Source organism: Telopea speciosissima, chromosome 4, assembly GCF_018873765.1.
Source record: "Telopea speciosissima isolate NSW1024214 ecotype Mountain lineage chromosome 4, Tspe_v1, whole genome shotgun sequence".
Classification (NCBI taxonomy): Eukaryota; Viridiplantae; Streptophyta; class Magnoliopsida; order Proteales; family Proteaceae; genus Telopea; species Telopea speciosissima.
This window is the reverse complement of record NC_057919.1, coordinates 71461991-71482681: the sequence shown is the minus strand read 5'-3', so window position 1 is coordinate 71482681 and position 20691 is coordinate 71461991. Positions and strand designations below refer to the sequence as shown.

Sequence of the window (20691 nt, the reverse complement as noted above, 5' to 3'; positions counted from 1 at the left end):
AAAGATCAGACCAGCTCAGAGAGATAAAGAGAGAGAGAGAGACAGATAGAGAGAATTAGCGAGTGATATGGGAGGGAGGGTACCTGGATGGTGAACACGCAGCGATGAAGACGATTTCTGTTTCTCCGATGAGAGAGCTTGCTGGTTCTCTTCAATGGCTTGAGGACGATGAAAGTATAGCACTTCTGGACTTTGGAGGGTTTGGAGTTTGGACCCCTTTCTTGGAATTATCGGGCACAGTTTTTCCAACTTGTGCCAAGAAACGTAAAAACATGTGGGACATGTTCCGTCAAACCTGTTCCATGACCCATAAATTTCAATTTATGTTTTCAAAAACACTAAAAACGAAACAGGTTTATCAAGCGGTTTTTAGGATGATTTTCCATTTCTCAGAACAGAAAAACACCAAAAACAATTTCTAGGAAGGTTATCAAGCGGGTTCTAAGTATGGTCATCTTAGTGTGCTACCACTGTGCACAATAATCTGAGGTTCTGCCGGCCTCCCACAATCGTCTGTTCTACTCCTTAATCCCATCACTGAAGCATTGGGGAGAAATGATGTGAATGTGATCGATGATTCCCCTAGATACATGACTATGCACGTAAATTATCCATATAAATATCTATGATTGATGATTCCGCCAGATACATGATCTACTCCGTTGTTCCAGTCACTGAAGTACTGGGAAGGACCATGCACTAGTAAATCACCTGTGTAACATTATGTATTACATCTTCCCTCATCTAGTTTCTATTCCCTTACTAGAAAGGGATGGCAGTCACAAGGGTTCTACAATCATTTCATTTCATACAAACATATCGTATTACATTCTTATCATTTTACTTGTTCATGTTCATTCCTTGCATTCATTCATTCATTTCTGGTTTCATTCATATACATATTCATTTCATTTGTACATGTCTATACTCTGCATTCATTTAATCATTTTCCATTTCATTCAGATATACAACGAACAAATCCTCTTATCCTATTAAGAACAATTTCATTATTCGTCTCTTATAGCCAATGTACCAACTCACCTTTCTTATTCAATACATTATACTATACAAAATCAAATCATCATGACATCATAATACATGTTCATAAAACACACTTAAACAATCACCTATAACATTTTCGTATATGTTCCCTCACATAAACCATATGCATACAAAAACCAATACATCATTCAATACACATAATCTCCTCACATACTTGTACATATTTTCATTCTATTGTACAAATACAAGTTAGACATTACATATATGATTTCCCTCACCTTTAATGTTTGATTCAACTAAATTCAAAGTGTGTATAGCCTCCAACAACTGAACATCAATATGGTTAACCAGCACCTATAAAAAGAGTGAAACATGTCACAATTAATAAAGTTCCTACAGTCATTTAGGTTTTGTACACGAACCCCCAAGAAAAACCCCCTCAAAAATCCTTTAAAAGTCACTTTATGGTCTGCCAGTCAACCAAAGCCTTCAGACATACGACCGACACTCACAGTGATCTGCTGGTCAACTCCTGGTCGACCTGCAGGATTCAGTTGACCGGTTCCTGGGTTTCAGCCCAGGTCCGATCAAGTTAGTTTCCCCTGTTTCAGCAGGGATTTCACTTGGGCTCGAATTGAAATTTATCCATCCAAAAACAATCTTAACACACTACAACAATCCCCATTTTATTTTTAATTAACATCAATCAAAATCTGATTTAAGTTCTAAACTAACACCACAAAAGAACCAACATTCTTACCAAATCAGCCTCTTCTTTCTCTTCCTAATCCTCTGAAATTCCTTCTTAATTCAAAGTTCCAGCAGTACTCTAACCCAACCTCTTCTTTATTAATCACCACCCGTCATCCAATCCTCCACTCTAATGATCAAATCTTAAAATCTTGAGACCCAGTTCCTCAATACAATTCTGTACTCAACTTTTGTTTTCTTTCAATTTCTTCCTTCAAAATCTTGAATCCAGTAGCATTATACTTCAATTTGATTCTATTCCTTCTTATTCTTCAAAGACAGAGCTCCAGCTCCACCTTCCCTTTTTCTTTCTTCTTCAGATTTCAGAATCGGTTCTGCCTTGCTGAGGTTTCCTAAACCTTAATGGCTTAATCCCAATAAACATTATATATCTATATTTGAATATTGATTACTTATCCTAATAAACACATGCCAACACCCAAATATATTATATCTTCAATTAGTTGTCAAACTGAGTTACTATGGTCAAATTCAGGTTAACCAGTTCTTAGCCTTTATGTTGACACCTAAAACACCTTGCTAGGTGGCTGCCCTTTCTCTTGCTACACAAACCACTTAACCCTTGTTCTCCCACCTCCTAACCCACTAACTTCATGTTATATTGCTGAGGATAAGACCCATTATCCTCAAGTTCCCAGCCAAGGCCAGCTCCTCCTTGCATGTGCTAGGTGGCTGAGCCCTCCATGTCACCTTCCTCACTAGCACATGGTGGCAGCACCATAACAAAACATGTGATCCAATAGGGTGCTGCCACCCAAGTTACTCCACTAACTTAATTAATGACAAGTAGCCTTAACTAATCATGATTACCACTAATCATGACATGTCATGCTTTACTATTCATCATAACTTAACTAATGATAAGTAGCCTTTAACTAATCATGATTACCATTAACCATGACACCTCATGCTTCACTATTCACTTAAATATATTAATTCAAATAAATCTTATTTAAGTCAATTAAGTCCAATTAAATTATTATAAACACACACATATATATATATAATGTAAAATATTCCGTCACATATAATTAATAATAAAATAATCTAAAGCTTTTTTTGGGTGAACAAAATAATCTAAAGTTGATAATTATAATAAGCATCGTCACACACAATAAATAACATTAAAATATTATAAAACAATTCCAAAGACAATAAAATATTAACAAATATTCCAAATCAATAATAAAATATCAAAATGGAAATGTGGGGCATTACAAACATAAACTTGCCCTTCAGTTCCAGATGTAGCAGAAGAAAGATGCGAATTGTTTTCCATTGTCACCAAAAAATATCCCACGGGAGAACATAGCCACAAAGCTGAAGAAGAGATGCTAGAACATCAACCAATCACCAACAAAAAATCCACAAAGGGAAAAACAGCCTTTCAAATCATGAAAGAAGGCTGGAAACCAAAAGGAAGGAACAAACAAGTCCTCGGTGGTGGAGACAAGCACCACCGAGGGTGGTGGAAGGGTTGGAGGCAGTAACCCTACCTCTCGGTGGCGCTAGAAAGGGAAGAAAGAGGCGCCGAGATAAACCGAGAGGGGAGGGAGGCGGTAGAAAGGTGACGGTGGTGGTTAGATGGTAGCGGCGGCAGTGGCAAGGTGATGGAGGCGCTGGGAAGAAATTAAGGAGGAGAAAGAGGAGAGGAGAAGAGAGATTTGATTAGGGTTGGGGATCCCTAGGTCGATTCTGCTTTGATACCATGGTGACTTTGGGAATTGTGACTTGTGTCTATGAGACACAGCCCACCTTTATTTATAATAATAATGTATGAGTACAAAAACAATAAGCCCCTAGGTAAACACAAAATAAACCGTAAAGACAACTATACCCTTGAACCCATATTACAACAAGAAGCATCATATAGAGAAACTCAATATAGCGGAGATGAGAATGTTGAGATGGATGAGTGGCAAAATTAGGAAGGATAAAGTAAGAATGATCATATTAGAGCTGTTATGGGAGTAGCTCTGATACATGGTAAGCTATGAGAAAGTCATTTGAGGTGGCATGGCCATGTTCACCGGAGGCCTTTGGATGCTCCAATATGGAGGAGTGATTTAATTCAGATTGAAGGAACTAAAAGATCCAAGTGCAGACTTAATATGACCTTAGGATAAGTGGTGAGAAAAGACATGCATAGCCTAGGCCTTGTATCAAGTATGACCTCGAATAGAGCTGATTGGAGGGCAAGGATCCATGTAGCCAACCCCATTTAGTTGGGATAAGGCTCAGTTGTTGTTGTCGTTGCTTATGAATTTCCACCAACTACCAGTAGATCCAGTACCCCTAGTAATAGGAACCATACTTGAGTTCTTGATGAATGTTACCGCCATTTTAGTAGAGAGTTGCCCAGTCTTAAAATTCATACAAAACCAGTGTCAGGATAAGGAGCATTAGTTAGCGGAACACTAAGTATACCAGAGACCAGGGATGAAGGTAATAAGCTAGATAACGAAGGAATATTCCATTCATAATTCACTATGAAGTCTTTTACTTTGTCAAAGAGAGGGTTCCTATTACAAGAAAAAGGTAAACAGTAACCCGAGAGATTAGGTATCCACGGGTCTGTCCAAAATCTAGCTGTTGCCCCATCTCCAGTACAAATGTTCCTTATTCTTCTGGGGAATGGAACAGGAGTGACGGCTACTGACTAGAGTGGCAACCCTTGGATCATCAACACAACGATCATTTCCTTGGAGACCAACCAAGAACTGTATTTTCTGTCTGAAGCTCTTCAGACAGATTTTAATAGATGATATTCCTCTCAAACAATCCCCTGATCATTCTATCTTTTTAGTGGCCACATAGGGGAAAGCTAATCATTTCACTTTAAAACACTTCTGAAACTCAATTTCCGATTATTTTGCATTCCTTCAACTTAATAAAGGAAACTGTAGACCTAAGAAAAATGAGATGCTCCAAGCCCAGATTTCTCACAAGGACGGCCCAACAATTATGCAACAAAACAGTAATTTTGGGGATGGGAGAGTAACGAAAAGAAAGAATAAGGTGGAAAAAAAATGGGGTTAATGATGGGGGGACACATGATGGTTGTGCAGGGTGGGGTTAGAACTGACTTATCTCATGTCTCATTGAGCAATTTGTTGTACCAGATAAAGAGCCAACTACATGTGATCTGACGATAACAATTTACAACATTGTTCTCCTCCTATATACCCACCCACCCCCCCCCCCTAAAAATTTTTTTTACAGTTTTCATGGAAATACAGACAAAAGTACGTGCATGTGGAGAAATTGTCGTTTAGAAATTAGATACCCTGGATATGTAAGCATTGCTATTCATTCATGCGACTACTATATATATATATATTTTTTTTATAGGTGTGGATGGTCCAGATGAATGGCGAAAGTTGTCAACTTGACTCCTCAGTGGAGCAAGAATTTCATTTTCAGACAACTCTTTCTTATATTGTTGATGTGGAGCCGAAGTTATGGTTACCAGTCCGTCTGGTGGAAGCCAGGCTTTGTAATGAGATTAAAGTGAATCTAATGTGCATCCAACAAGAGGCACAGAAGGCAGTTCTATGCACCGACTCTCATGCTTGTTGATGCATGCTGTTCATTGTTGTATATATGTTGTTGATTGCAGTTTTTCTCCCCAATCTAAATGTAGTTCATTTCTTCAAAGTGCAAGCTTACCTTTCATCTTCTTTCAATGGGCACACCACGTCTTTCAAGGAGGAATTCTTTGGGAGAAGTTGGCCCTACACAGTGATCAATGTTGGTTTAGTTGGACAAGAAGCAGATATGCCAGATTGTGTCCTAAGCCAGAAAGCTTTCTGATCCAATGTTTGAATTGACCCTACATTCCTACGTATGTATACCTGCCTCTCTCAAGTTTATTTCCACCTCTCTGTTTGGCTGTCATTTATGGAGAAAGAGAATCTCTTCATCCAATGTTATTTGATGCTATGATTGGACTCCTGGAATATTGAATGTCATCATTAAATTCCTCCTCCCATTTACCTAGGTCCGGAATATCCTTTCTCAGTCAAATTCGAGGGAGGTTCAGTGAATCATCAAGAGGTTCTCTCTTCACCGTGCATGTCAGTGAAGGAAAATTTGGTCCATCATTTGTCATTTGGTTTGGCTCAAGTACCAATTATGTTGCTGAAATAACATCCATCACAAGCTGCGCCATAGTACTCAATGGGAGTGTCGCTACCGTCTCATTCAATTCAGTACTGGTCTTTGCCAAAATTTCTATAACCAATCCGGGCATGGAATGGATCTTTGGACAGTGAGAATCAACTGCAATTTAGCAGAAAATAAAATTCTGAAAAGAAAAAAAAAAGAAGGGGGAAGGGGAGAGGGGAATGAAACTGAAGAAAATATAGAAAAGCATTATTGGTTTTGTTTTTTCTAGTTAACTGACGTTCCTGTCCGTTTTTAAGAAGTATCACTTTGGCAACAATTCTTCACCTCGTAGCTGAATGGGATTCCCATGCCAACCTTCTTAAAGGATGTCCAAAATTTGACAACATGACGTATATGTTGGGAAGACACAGTTCATGCGGATATTTTGGTAAAATTTGGATAATTCAGCCCTCACCCCCTTTTTTGTTAACCTTTTTATCATCGTCTTGAGGATATGCGTGTGTCATGTGTAATATGTAAAATTTGATTTTATATAATAAGGGTTTGAAGGTATCTTGGAGAAGAAACAGTGCAGTCTAAACTCTAAACTATGTATGCAGCACGAAATTCACACACATATGAAGCGATTTTTGTTATCTCTTACTTTCTTGATTTAGCCAGAAAACCAGAATACAATTGTTGGTGCTTCTCTGGTTGTTTGTCCGAACCATTGAAAGATTCATTTGTGGCCTTTAGAAGTGGGAAAGAGTCGTCTTACCGGTGATTTTGAGGTAATTTGTATATTTTTTTCAAATGGTATTATTATTATAATCTGATTCTCTTTGTAACCTCTCAAGTTTTGAAAAGAATTAAAACTCCCATTTGATTTTAGTGGATTTTTTCCGGATTTGTCCCATAACTTTTCCCTTACCTTGAAGGATTTTTCACATTATATATAATGTCGTTTCCTTGTGCTTGGTGGATTTCTTATTTTAGTATTTCTGCAAATATTATTTGTGGAGTGCTTTTATTTTTGGGTAAGTGTTCCCCACATGGGAGCGTGTTGTGTGGGGGCACTCCAGGCAGATTTCTTTTCCCCTTTCGCTTTTATTTGATTCAGACATGGAACGGAATGTATCCAACAACTACAAATTCTAATCCGTGGGAAGCCTGAATAGTTGGTATATGTGCCCATTATTTGTGGAGTCAGGAGTGTTTTCATTTCTTGGCTTCCAAACATAACATTAACGGGAAAAGCCCTTGGGGATAAGGCTTGGGTTGCAACTAGCAAGCTGTCCTGGGATGGAATACATCCATGTTCAGTAAAGCTTCACTCGAATTAATCTAGGTTGTTCAGCCAACGAGGCCGATTAGAAGTTAGGACTAAAGGAAATGAAGGCAATCACGAAGATGTTGACGGCTTTCAATAGCATGTTAAGATCCAGTTTCTCTTCTCCCATGGTGAAAAAATCAGTTCTTCAACCATGATTGGACAGGGGAAGGGTATGGTGGAAGTTGATGATGACCCAGGTGAAGAACCCTCTTCTCTTCTCTTCACCATGGTTGAAGTAAAACTTAATCCCACATTTTATTTCTGGAACTTTCTTGCAAATCTGTAAATAGGGGTCCGTCCCATCTCTTAGCCCATCGGGCCCTTTTTTCTGTTTTTTATGTTGTAAGGGTACTGGACTTTTTTGTTTCTCTTTTGGTACAGGCCCCCTTTGTTTTTTTTCCTGATGTTGTTTTCCAGTTTGGACTTTGAGCTTTGAAGATCACTAGTCTAGGAATCGGAATCGGAATCGGCTCAATCCGATTCTCTGTTCTTCCGCTTCACAATTCAAGTAACAGATCGGGCCTGATTCCATCATATGGTACCTGCAATTTATATAAAACAAAAAACAAAAAACAAATCGGTCATTCTGTATAACCTTTTGAAATCTGGAAGAACCGAGGGAGAGGGAGCTGGAGCTGGAGAAAGGGGAGATAGAAGGGAAGGGGGAGGAGAGTCGGAGCCAGAGAGGGAGAAGGGAATGCTTGAGAGAGGGGGGAGGGGGAGGGGGGAGGGGGAGGGGGAGGGGAAGGGTTTTCAAGGACTCTCAACATCTCTGGCCAGAGTCTTTTGTCACCCTAGGACAACAAATATGAATCAAGTGTCGCAAGATGGCTTCACCTTCCATGGAATCATCTCAAATTCTTTGGCATCCTGGACCAGGGTGTGGCTAGGTGTTTTCGGTGATGATAGAGTGTTGGGCCGATGTCAATCAGAAATTCTTCAAAGGCTACATTGTTCTAAATCACACACAAGATGAAAGAAAGAAGAAACACAGATTTAATGTAGTTCAGTCTTCCTTAGAAGCTTACTCCATGATGGGAACCCCCAAATTGTCATAGCTTCTTTGGTGGGGGGGGGGGGGGGGATTGATTATTCTTAAATAAACAAGTGTACAGCTGAGTGGATAAGCATTGACAGCTATTTGATTGGCAATTACAGTTATCACACAAGTGCGTTTGATCTTCTACTATATTTGGATTTGGATCGATGACCTAGCAATCCTATTCTGCTAACACTCCTCCCTCCAAGTTGGGGCGAAGTCTTCTGAGGTCAATTTGGATAGCATATTTTGAAAGATACCCTTAGGTGCTTTAGTAAACACATCAGCGTGCTGATCTTCCCTCTAGAGTCTGGATATACGGAGTCTCAATTGTCTTGTGTTGTACTTTCTCTCGAACAAAGTGACAGTCAATTTTCACCGAAGAAAAACAAAAGTGACAGTCGATTACCTCTCTGTGTTTGGTCCTTTCATGAAAGATTGTTTTCAAAGCAATGTGAGTCGTTGCTTGATTGTCACAAAACAATTTCATAGGAGCACGTGAAAGTCTCAAGACCCAACTCTTGCAACAACAATCGGAGCCAAACCAACTCACTAGTCGTTGATGTCATTGCTTTGTATTCTGCCTTGACACTGGAGGGAGTCACAACATTTTTTTTTTTACTTTTCCAGGTAACAATATTTCCTCTCACAAAGGTGCAAAAACCAGTTCTTGATCTCTTGTCTATAGGACTACTAGCCCGGTCAGCATCGGTATAACCCATGATTTTAGTGTGACTATTATTCCTCATTCAAGTGCCCCTTTCTATGCAAGATTTCAGATATCGCAACATACGATCGACAAGATCCATATGTCCCTCAGTGGGAGCATGCATAAACTGACTCACATAACTAACCGCATATGTGATGTTTGGTCTGGTAATAATTAAATAGATCAACCGTCCCACTAATCTTTGTCACCGACCAGTATCTTGTAATGGAGTTACATTATCAATGAACTTACTGTTGTAATCTGGAGGAGATTCGACTGGTTTGGCTCCTAGTTTTCTCGTTTCCTTTAATAGGTCCAAAACGTATTTTCTTTGTGAGATAAAGACCTTCGAAAGACCCATTATAATTTGCATCGAATCCCGCACACCTACACTACATATCTAGAAATTTTTGTGGGAATTGAATATTAGCAATAGAAATTTGTCTCCTCTACAACTCCAAGACACTTTTAACATTGGGAGCGTACAACGATGGTCTGACTTTTGGCTACTTCAAGCTGAGATTTCCCATCTGAAAACACAGAAGAAATGGCCGAAGGATCCGTAAGGTTACGTTACTGACGAAACACATCAATCGTCCTCCTCTTGGTGTAGTATCTGAAATTGTAATCTGAGAACTCTCCAATAATTCGTAGCAGGGAACGGAAGAGGGAGAGGATTTCAGCTCTTGAAGGGGTTAAAGCCGCAACCGTCACCACGAGCGACAGATGTCTCACCGCTTACAAATAGATTGTGACCTCCTATTTCTGGAAAGCTCAGCCTCCCGCCACTTCAAAGCTCTACCCTTCATTGCAGCTGCAACGCTCCTCCTCCCCTACTATTGATCTTTGTTGCATGATGTTGCGTTGTTCAGACTTTCGCCTCCACTGCTACCTCGTTAGGGGATTTTTATCGTCTCAAGTACACTTTTCACAAGTGCACGTCAAGTGCATAGCCTGATGAACGACACGTGGCAAAAGTGAATCGAATGGTTGAAATTGAAAAACGAAATTCACTTCTCCTCAACCCTAATACCCGATGGATAGTTTCTCTCTCCTCTGTGGATCTTTCCCTTGCATGCCTCTCATTTGCTTTCTGGAGAAGCTGCCGGAGACGGCAACCAGAAGCCATCTCTATCCTCCTTCTCACCAGCATATGATGCGATTACTTACTGAAGCTTCTTCAGACCAGCTTTTGTTTTCACTCCTCTTACCTTCACTGTTATTGTCTCTACGGTCCTCGTTGAAGGCACCGATTAGAATCATTCAGTTTCGTGGGTTCACTCTTGGACGGTAACTACCGATGAGATAATCACCCAAGTCAAAGAGTACTTCAATACATTCCTCACTGTTACTCGATTCATTGAAAACTCAAACCAATCGTCACTATCATCTGCTTCTCCTTCTTCTTCAGCATCGTTGTCTTCGTCGTTTAAGTGCAAGCTTCCTAAGACGTTCCGGGTCTTGTTCTAGCGATCTAATTGCAAATTTCTTAGCCAAATCGGTGGTTCCAGTGTTTGAATAAAGGGGAAAGACGTTGGGCTGAAGTACCCATTTAGATTTGTTCTTAAGAAATTGATGTTAGTAATACAGAGTGCGGTAGCGATGTATGTCATTTCAATTTGGGTCTTTTGCTTCTGTTAGGGAAATGGGCAAGAAGCAATGCTTGCAGAGCCATTCCCATATCTTTGTTATTGTATGGCTTTGTCTTCGTCGGCATCATCAAATAAAAGGATCTTCGTGGGTTTGCCTTATGATTTCCCGTTTATCTAATAATCCTCTGTTTTGTGAGTGCAAATCGCAAATTTTTTTTTATTTTTTCTTTAATTTCAGAATGGTTCTTCATTTTCATAGTACCGTGAATTTCTTTGTTGTTATGACCTTGGAGCCATTCTCTGGATCTTTATCCTCTCAATTACACTACCCGTACTTGACGACAAGTACAAGTAACAAAGGAGGCAGAAATTACTATCCTACCCCTGCCCGAACACACTACCCCGAGGTGGGTTCCACGTGGGGTCCACCTCCCTCTATTAGATGTACTTGACGTCAAATACGGGCAGTGCAATTGAGAGGATAAAAATTCCATTCTCAGTACCCCGAAACATCCTTTCTACTCTCCCCACCCAATCATCCAACCCCACCCCTCTTGACGACGATTCAACATGGAGCAAGAGGGAACAAAATGGGAAAAGAGAACAGGGATGGAGTCGATAGGGGAGGGGTAAATTTGAAATTCTAAAAAAATAAAAGGGAAGTAGTTTTCTGTACGGGAGTATGGCCTACGCCACATTCCTGTGTGTCTATCTCTCCTCCTTAAAACAAGGGTACAGAGTTGTCTTTTCATATGGAGAGGCGAGAGATAAACTCATGGGAGTGTTGGCGTGGGCCACACTCCCGACAGAGAACTTTCTCCCAAAAAAAAATTCTCAAATGTAATATTTGTGAAACGTGAGGTATCTCAACATAGCATTGGTGATAGGCTGGAATGGGGATTTATTGAAAATCTTCTATTGAAAATGGGTTTTGCAACTCATTGGGTTCGTATGGTTATGAGTTCTATTTGGTCTGTCTCATACCAGATTATGATTAATGGTGCTCCAAGAAGAACTATTCTTCCAAGTAGGGGTATTCGGCAAGGTGACCCATTATCTCCTGCAATCTTTAAATTATGCTCCCATGCTCTCAGTAGAATTTTACTTAAGGCTGAAGATGATTTGCATATTCATGGAATAAGTGTTCGGCATAGGGCTCCTTCTATTTCTCATCTTCTCTTTGCTGATGATAGCCTTATTTTCTCTGTAAGTTAATATTGATGAGATTCATTATCTTTGAGATGCCTTATCTTTATATTGCAGGGCTTCTGGTCAGGTCATAAATTTGAAGAAATCATCCTTGACTTTTAGCTCAAATACTCATCCAAATTTTTTAAAAAAAAAAATGGATTTCTAAAATCCTAAGAATTCCTTGTGGTCCTGGACCAAAGAAATACTACTTGGGATTGCCCACTGATTTTGGTGTTTCAAAGACTAATTTGTTTAAAGATATTTTCACCAGAGTTGAAGGCAGATTGCAAGGTTGGAAATCAAAGTTACTTACCCATGCAGGAAAGGGGGTTCTTCTAAAGTTTGTTATTTTCCCTATGGATGACTATACCTCTATGCATTTTAAAATGTTTGCAGCTCAACATCAACATTTAAGGAGGCTTGTTGCAAATTTTTTCTGGGGTGATAATGAAGGTCATCCGAAGATTCATTAGGTCTCATGGGAGAGACTATGCCAATAAAAAAATAAAGGAAGTCTAAGTTTTCGGGATGCAACCTTATATAATCAGGCTCTTCTCTCAAAAAGAGCATTTAAACTTTGGGATAATCCCAATTGTTTGTTCTCTCTCTATAAATTTATTTTTTTACCTTGACAACTAGTTTTGTTGAGTTGGTGTGTAGAGATAATTCTTATAAAGTCACCTTTTAAAGTATTCATACTTGGGGTAGTAATAGTAGGTACATTTGGATTTTTTTTAAATTGAAGAAAGAACAGTTTTTTCTTTTAATTCGAGTAGCAAATGTTTTCTCAAAATTTATTTGATTGTGAAATCGTGACAAGTGCCAAATAATTAGGAGATACGCATAGGCTGTAACACTCCTCTGCTTCTTTATCAAAAATCTGAACACTTGATATGACCTTTCTTATCTTTCAAATCTTTGGCGCAGTTTGTTTCAACAGAACTATGGTTTTTCCGTGGCCCACCAAGGGCTTCACTTACGAGTTACGACTCAAATAGTTGGACAGATAAACCCAAATGGCTTCTGTTTACACTTGTCCTTTCAGCTCAAGTATAGTTACTTGGCCATGTGGCAAAATTATAACTTTAAAAATCAAAGGCTCTTGAAGGGTGCATACTATTCCATGGAGAATACCTTTTTGCCCATGTATGGAGGAGAGGGTTTTCCATTCAATTAGGCTTCAAATTTGAAATGCGACTAGCCAAGACCATGTTTACTCCATCCAATGTTTGGAATTGTCAGAGCATATTTCCCATATATAGCATAATGAGGTGGACCATCAAGGAACAACACTTTGCGTGGGTTGGGCCGAGAGCCTTTCGTTGTATTGTCTAAAAGTTCAAGGAAATTGTATTAGTCTTCAATGACAAATTGGTTTTCACTAAAATGCACTACATATAAGTATCAAGACAGCTTTAGATCCTCAAAGGTTAAAAAGAATTGGCATGAAGACTATTCTTCCATTGCAGCGCAGCCTAGGATGGCGCCACATGCTGACTTGCACATTGGTCTCGTCTCCTTCCAATTTAATGGCGCTACCGTTGGATCACAAACTCTCACCCCAGCCAGCTTCACAATGTCAAATCTCCCAGCACCTGATTCATCCCACTTCAGAACCTTCCCACCGATAACGTATAAATCACACCGCAGTGCAGCAAAACCATACCCAAAGGCCTCCAATGGGCGGGAGTGGTCCGCAAGAAACACAGGTGGAACTGAACCCACATTGGACCACTCCTGTTGATTGCCGTCCCTGGTCTTGATGGAACTCTCTCCCCAGTCAACTATGGTGTATAGTTTATCATCCCCCACCACTGTAACTGCAAACTGCATTGCCCTTGAGAAAGGCCAGATATCTTCTACTGTGTGCCATCTTCTCTCTGATGGATTGAAGATCTCCGAGGTGTTCTGGGTAGGTAGGCCAACATGGTCACTTAGAACATGAACTTGGCCTTTATATGATAACCCCAAGCAATCCACGTGCGGAGTAGACATTGGTGGCAATTCATGCCATCTGCAACTTCCACTCAGTCAAAGCCAAAAACACATTCCTCCCAGAAAATTCTAAAAGAAGATGAAATACACTTATTCAATGGTGATTGTCGACTCAATGCTACTTAATGCTGACAGTAAGTAATTAACAAGAAGATTTGCTCGGCAAGGAAATGAAGGGATTTTGGGGGTTGAAGGGGAGGGGGGGGGGGAGGGGGAGAATGATGAAGCAAATCAGGTCACGATGAGATATTATCACCTCCCCCCCCCCCCCCCCTCTTCAAACTCCCATGCTTGACACTACTTTGAGCAGTGGACGAGTCCTACACAATAGTAAGGGGCCAAAATTTTGTCATTTTCATACTCGAGGTCAGCTAATCATGGACACATGAAAATTCACAGGCATATATACCAATTAAAGGTAGATGAAAGATTCCAGGGAGTCCATAATGAAATTAAAATCTCAAAAAGCAGAAAACCCATACTTAGACAAGGTCCAGCAAAATGAACTTCATTTCCGCATATCACATATTAGATCATCACAAAATTTTAGTCGGACCAAGTTATACTTGCAATGATAATCTTGGTTCTTTCTGACACAGGGGCAGAAGAAATTGTAGATACACAGTACTGTTTATACAAAAAAGTACCATCTGAGGGACTAGGAGTGGCCCAACAAAGTCATGGTCATGGTAAGACTGCAAACCACTGATTGAGCAACAAAGGTTAGAGATATGAGAGAAGAAGAAAAGGACACAAAAAAACTCCATGCGATATCTATTTGGTTGAAAGGTTCCTTCACGACTGTAGAGAGAGCCTTCACTTCACGGTTACGCATGATTAGATGGGGTCCAAATTTTGTGGACAGGTAAACCTCTAGGTCCCCTGGTCATATGTCAACTTCAAGCCCAAATGAGCTTGCCAAGTAGTAAAATAGAGCTTTGAAAATCCAGGTTATGCAGCAAGGACTCTCAGTCGGGCCAAGGTAGGGCTGTATCTGCCCCAAATTCCAGCAGTTTAATAGAGAGATATCCCAGATTTCCTTGCTGGTTAAGGAGGAGATAATGACCAGATTTGGTGGGCTCCATGGACAGCTTGGGAAGATCAAGCTAAAGACCAATATTGCTGTGCGTGGAGGTTTTCTTCTCAAGGCAAATCCAGCTGTCATGATGATCTGGTTTAGGAGAAAATCTACAAGTCAGTCGTTACTTGCGTGGGGTTTTTGTTAGCTTAGAATAGTTTCTATTTTTAAGTAGATTTGCTTATGTAATTAGCAATCTTAATTTTGTTAACCATTTAGAGATAGGATTTGCTTTAATTTGGAATGTCTTTAGAAGATCCTAGTATGTAATTGGTTTTATTATAAATAAAAGCAAGAGGCAGCATACAACAGCCAACAATATAGAGAGGAGAGAATTTTGGTTTGAAACCATGTTATTCTGTGAGATGCAGTGGGGAGGGTGAGATGCCTATACCTATGAGTGGGTGAGAGAACCAGGAAAGAGTGGGATACTTGATCCAATCCTATCCTCCTTCTCTATTTTCTATTTTCTTCTTTGTTTCTACTTTGGTTTCTTGTAACCTATGTTACTGTGAGAAGCACCGAGACTCCTCTCTTTTTTTTCTGTTATTTCAGCTATCTTGTAATTTGCTGGTTTGACAAAAGTGATCCTACTATGGAATTAGTCCCTATTTATCTAGTTGGACACTGGTTCTGCATTACCAGGACTATGGAAGAGTGCACATAGTGGTCAGATGACCTTAGGCGTGCACGTACATGCATGGCAATACATGGGGTCGCAGATGGTTGCATTTGAGTCTAAAATTTGACAGCTAACCTATCCAAAAGGTCACTGGTCATATGACCACATCATCTTGCTTTCCATATGGCAGAAGTAGGGATCACCTGGAGAGCAGCTTCTCAACACTAGACTGTTATAAGGCAATTTTTCCTATCTATATCACTGTCTGTTTTCCTGGCTATGCTCCACTAGATTCTAATTTTGGAGAGATTCAGAATCTTCTCCTCTAGGGATATTATGTAAAAGCTTAGCTTTTTTTTTTTTTTTTTTTTGGGGGGGGGGGGGTGTGGATCTTACTTTGGCCTCCCCTCACCTCCCCTGCAGTTAATTTTGTGTTATATTTATTTTATGGGATTGAGTTTTCTGTCCGGGAGCATAGCATATGCTAGCACTCGCTGAGTCTATCTCTCTCCTCCCCCAACAGAGGGCAGAGAAGTCATTTCATAGTTGGGAGGAGAGTATAGACACAAGGAGGCACTAGCATATGCTATGCTCCCGGACATAGAACATTATCCCTTATTGTATTTTCCATCTTTTGAGTTGCGTTCAAGTATTATCTCATCACTTTTCTTTAGGCCTACTTCTATGGGGTTCAAAAATTGTTCCTTTTGCTTGATTTTGGAATCATTGAAGAGGTTTTTCAGTTACCAATTTACCAATTTAATTAGTTCATGTAAATCAGATTTGATATTGGAGACTTATGGCAAACCACTGGAACCATACCAATTTAATGATGGGATAAACTATTTGGGGTTTGAATTAGATTTTCAGTTTAGTCAATAAAGGTCTCTTTATACTGGATTGTTCAGAAGTTAGTGAAGCTTAGCTGGATTGTTCAGGAGTTACTGATTTGGTGTTCCATCCAAATCTCTTGATATCATGTCCCACTGAGCTATGATTGACCTATGATATGTTGATATCCTTCTGGTCACGAAGTTGTTTAGGCTAGCTGGATTCGTTTTCCTCATGTGCGTTGCTCATGGATGCTGACTAGCTTTGGAAGGTGAAAGGAACAACAAAAGAAAATTCTGCCAATTGAAGCAGCTAGATCATCCATGAGAATCTACCACAGAGGAAGCTGCATCAAATTCATGAAGTAACTTTTGAAAGAACTATCATCACAAAAACACAATGTATCACACATTACAAAACCTTGGAAGAAGCCACTGCAATAAAAAATGACATGCAAAGATAGAAGCTTTTATTCTCCTAAAATAAAATACATCCAAGGGTGATACTTAAAAGAAACCCAAGCATATGAGATATGATTGACCTACAAATAAATATCTAAGAGTGCCAATATCTGGACTTTGACAGAAAGACCATACAGGTTACCAGGAACATACCTATCCTTTGATGGATCATAAACTTCAGCCAGAGCAAGTCCTCTGGTATCTGATGATGTGCGTCCCCCAGCTACATAAACCTTATCACAAACAACACAGCATGCAAAGTGGGATCGTGGCGTTTTCATACTTGACAATCGAGTCCATTTTCTCATGAATGGATCAAACTGCACAACAGCATTAGTTGGCACAGGCCGTTGGTGTGAAAATGCAGGATCATGTGGTGCATAGGAGCCCCCAATCACTAAAAATTTGTTGCACACAGTAACACATGAAAATCCATAATGGTGCCAGCCAGGATTGGCACTTTGAATCTTAGGCAGAGGATGCCATTTGTCAGCATCTGGATCATAAGCAATCCACTGGGCGTTGATCCCTTCTGTCAGAACAAATAACCAGTTTCCACACCATCCTTCTCTAGCTTTTAAGTTGCAATAATCTGAACTTCGGAAAACATCTCTCCATCTCTTGGAAACAGTTTCAAGCAGTCCGTGATACCCATGTGACACCTTTGCCAAACACCTCAAAGCCAAGTCATCTGGCAATCCTGGAATTATAGGACTATGCCCAGATTCCCTAAGGTGACTCCAGATCAGAATTCAAGATAAAGAGACAAGTACACTTAAAAGTGGGAGCGGAAGAGGAGAGGGGACAAAAAGATGGTCTGGTCAGTTGGAGAAGTGAACCAATATATCATGATTTTTAACGTCCACCAGATAAATGTGTTCATTATACCTAGCTCACATGCAAACAGTCAACACCCACTGTTAGGTGTGGGTCCTAACTAGGTAACAAAGACATAGACAAGGTGAAAGTCTGGCAGGGCAATGGACGTGAAAATTATACAGGCTTGTGCAGAAACCAGAAGTCTCTGGAACTGGTTGGAAAATGAGTATTCTTGCTGAATGACTCAAAACTAGGAAAGACTGTTTACCCCACAGAATGACACTAGCAATCAAGTTTATGTTCAAGACTGGCAGATGATAAAGAAAACGTTGATTGATTGAATGGCTATATTGACACACATAATCTACTAAGAGGAATTCTTACATTGAGGGCTCCCAAACCACTCTTCATGTATCACAGTGGTAGTTATTACAAGATTGGACCCCTCAATAGTCTTCTTTACCTCTAAATGTCACTATGTCCACTCTAGAAATAAATCTTAACAAACTAAAAAGATTGCACACAACAACAATAGCAGCGGCAGCAGTACCAATAATAATAATTAACAACAACAGCACTAATAGTGATAGTAATAATAATAATACCCATGGATAAAAAACTGAATGTTACACTAGTAGAAAGTTTCACAAACTTAGACTACTAATGAGTCTTTTTATGCCTAGAGGAAAGCTTATCAATCACTTGAAAGTTTCAGAACAATTGAAAAGTTCTGAATAATGGGGAAAAAAACATTTACCACATGTCCATGTCTAAAACTCAATCAATTACCGGGTCAAGAGTTGATCTATCAAGCTGTTTCCTTTTCTCTCCTTGTTCTCTCTCTCTCTCTCTCTCTCTCTATATATATATATATATATATATATATTATATGGTGTCAAGCAAGAGGTTTAGAGGCTTAAGAGATGACCTCACTTGCTTTCTTGCATTCAAATTTGGTCAAATTCTTTTTTCTCCTCTTTTCATGGAGAAAAGAGAGCTTTACATCCCATTAAAACTTAGCACAAGGAGTATATGAACCAAACAAAAAAAAGACAAACATGTATGTAAACATCAACAAGCGAATATGCAAAGCGGCCGGTTTCTCAATGCCTTACAACGCTTCAAGCTCCATTCAGTTATTGGAAACTCAATCAAGAATTTAAAAAAAAAATTAATAATAATAATAATAAAATAACTTACTTGACCAACTCGATCGAGTCCATGAACGCAGTTTGAGTACTACTGGAACTCGATCAGCACCTGAAATATCGAAAAGTGATCAATCAATTCAAAATTGAAATCGAAAGTTATCTGATCAATTCCTAAACAGCTGAATCGGATGGAGGCACTTAAAGACTCCGAATCCAATTTCCAATCACTAAAGGTATTGGACAAGGTTCCGAATTCAAAAAAGATTCTTGAGAACCCTACATGTAAATTCCTATACGAAAGGAGAGAATATACGGAAGTCTTCCTCTGAAACATCAAACCCAGCAACGAGATCCCACAATCCAGGACGAGAAGAAGCAGGATGGAGCGGAAATTCCCAGCCTTGAGAAAATTTTCTAAGGAAATGCAGATGACAAAATGAAATTTTCAGATTGCTATCTGAATTTCCGCCGACAACCTGATGCTGACCTAAAAAATTAAAAAAGGTCCTACCGGGAGTCGAACCCAGGTCGCTGGATTCAAAGTCCAGAGTGCTAACCACTACACCATAGAACCTATATATATCTCTAGTTAGAAAAGTTAATTACTGTAACCGCCATCATAGTTAAGAATGGCTTGTTTTCAATTAAGTTAACTAACCAACTTTTTTTTTGTGTGGTTCCTTTGTAGAGACTATTGGATCTAAAATGTTCCATTTACATGTTATGTGTTTCAGATATAAAAATCATTATGTGATGTGTGTTAAGGTGTACTAACATGTGTGTTAATAAGATAAGTATATTATGTAACCCAAGTTGCTGAAGGGTACAATTGAAAAAAGAACAAGACATACTGATTGAATGAAGAATTGTTGAAGACGTTCTTCCGCGTATAGGAAACGATCTTTCTTAACTTGAAAGATCAAGTAGTTGAAACCTACATCAAGTAATTGAAGGCATCTTTCAAGATAAAATATTATAATTAGATTATAATTAGCATATCTTTGTAATCCTAATGTATATGATCAACAAGATGTAAAAAGCCCATGATAGTGACATAAAAAAGAGACCTAATTGTTAAAACCAAGAACTAGGGATGGATGGCCGAACTTAATTGGCAAACCAAAAACATTCTAAGTCATAGGTTACAAATAACCGATGTTTAAAGCTTTGTGTCCGTAGACGACCATCGCAATCTTTTGTGTGATTTTTCGTAAATATCTAAGAATTAGTGAGACCAAGTCTTCTCAGACAGACGATCTCGTAGTCTTCTATGACCTGCTTCCATCCATGTTCAAGAGTGATAGTCTCGAGTCCTTGCAGGCATGGTCTTCCATGACTATCGTTCGGTCTTTTGTGCGATAATGTTTAATGTTGTGTGGTTAAAAAGTTGGAAAGGTTTTTTATTCATTATGAATAGGGGAAATTTCTTAGATCCACGAGATTAAATTTTTTTTTTTTACAAGATTAGTATATTTAAAATTTGTTTTACATCCACAAATATAAATTTTGAAAAGATTTACCTAATCCCCAAATTAGTTAGTTTTCGTCCCGCCCAACAAGAAAATAGAATTAAACTTCCTAAAATACCCTTTGACATCATTTTTTTCCCCATAATTTTAAGCCTAAAGATACGGATTATTAACTTAACCGATAAACTCATATCAATTGCACAATTCCCTCTTCGTTCCTTCTGCTTTCCCTATTCGTTGGATTGGGTTCCCTCCTCTTCTTTCCCTCTTTGTCGGGATCCCAACAAGTAGTTGTTCTAAGATCAATGATGACCTAAAACAGAAAATCCACAGCAGCCCCGATCATCATTCATTAATGGATTAAAACTTGTCTAGAATCATTGTTTTAACTTGAATAAAAATGTATTACCAAAAAAACTTGAATTAAAATGTGAAAAGATTATAAGGAAATTGACATTTTCTTCCACAATTAATGATTTTACAGACAAACATCACTGTTATTAACTTTGAGGCGACGCATG

The 20691-nt window shown here is 39.1% G+C and overlaps 1 protein-coding gene and 1 non-coding gene across 2 annotated transcripts; both read right to left on the bottom strand.

Annotated features, from left to right (window-relative positions):
- Positions 1-13160: 13160 nt before the first annotated feature.
- On the bottom strand, positions 13161-19095 carry LOC122660390 (F-box/kelch-repeat protein At1g16250). Its single transcript, XM_043855686.1, has 3 exons — positions 18751-19095; positions 16885-17460; positions 13161-13758 (listed from the first exon to the last, which is right to left on the bottom strand). Exons 1-3 carry the CDS (start codon positions 18771-18773, stop codon positions 13197-13199), a joined length of 1161 nt encoding a protein of 386 aa, XP_043711621.1. The 5' UTR covers positions 18774-19095; the 3' UTR covers positions 13161-13196.
- A 108-nt stretch (positions 19096-19203) lies between these two features.
- Positions 19204-19275, bottom strand: TRNAQ-UUG. Its single transcript has one exon. It is a non-coding gene; the product is annotated as a tRNA-Gln (tRNA).
- Between the last annotated feature and the right edge of the window lie 1416 nt (positions 19276-20691).

Excerpts from the sequence above, each read along its gene's own strand:
- LOC122660390 (XM_043855686.1), bottom strand. The coding sequence starts at position 18,773 with ATGGACTCGATCGAGTTGGTCAA. Across the intron at positions 17,461-18,750 it reads GACTCGATCGAGTTGGTCAA|GGAATCTGGGCATAGTCCTA; the intron begins GTAAGTTATTTT and ends GAGTCACCTTAG. Across the intron at positions 13,759-16,884 it reads TATGATCCATCAAAGGATAG|ATGGCATGAATTGCCACCAA; the intron begins GTATGTTCCTGG and ends TGGAAGTTGCAG.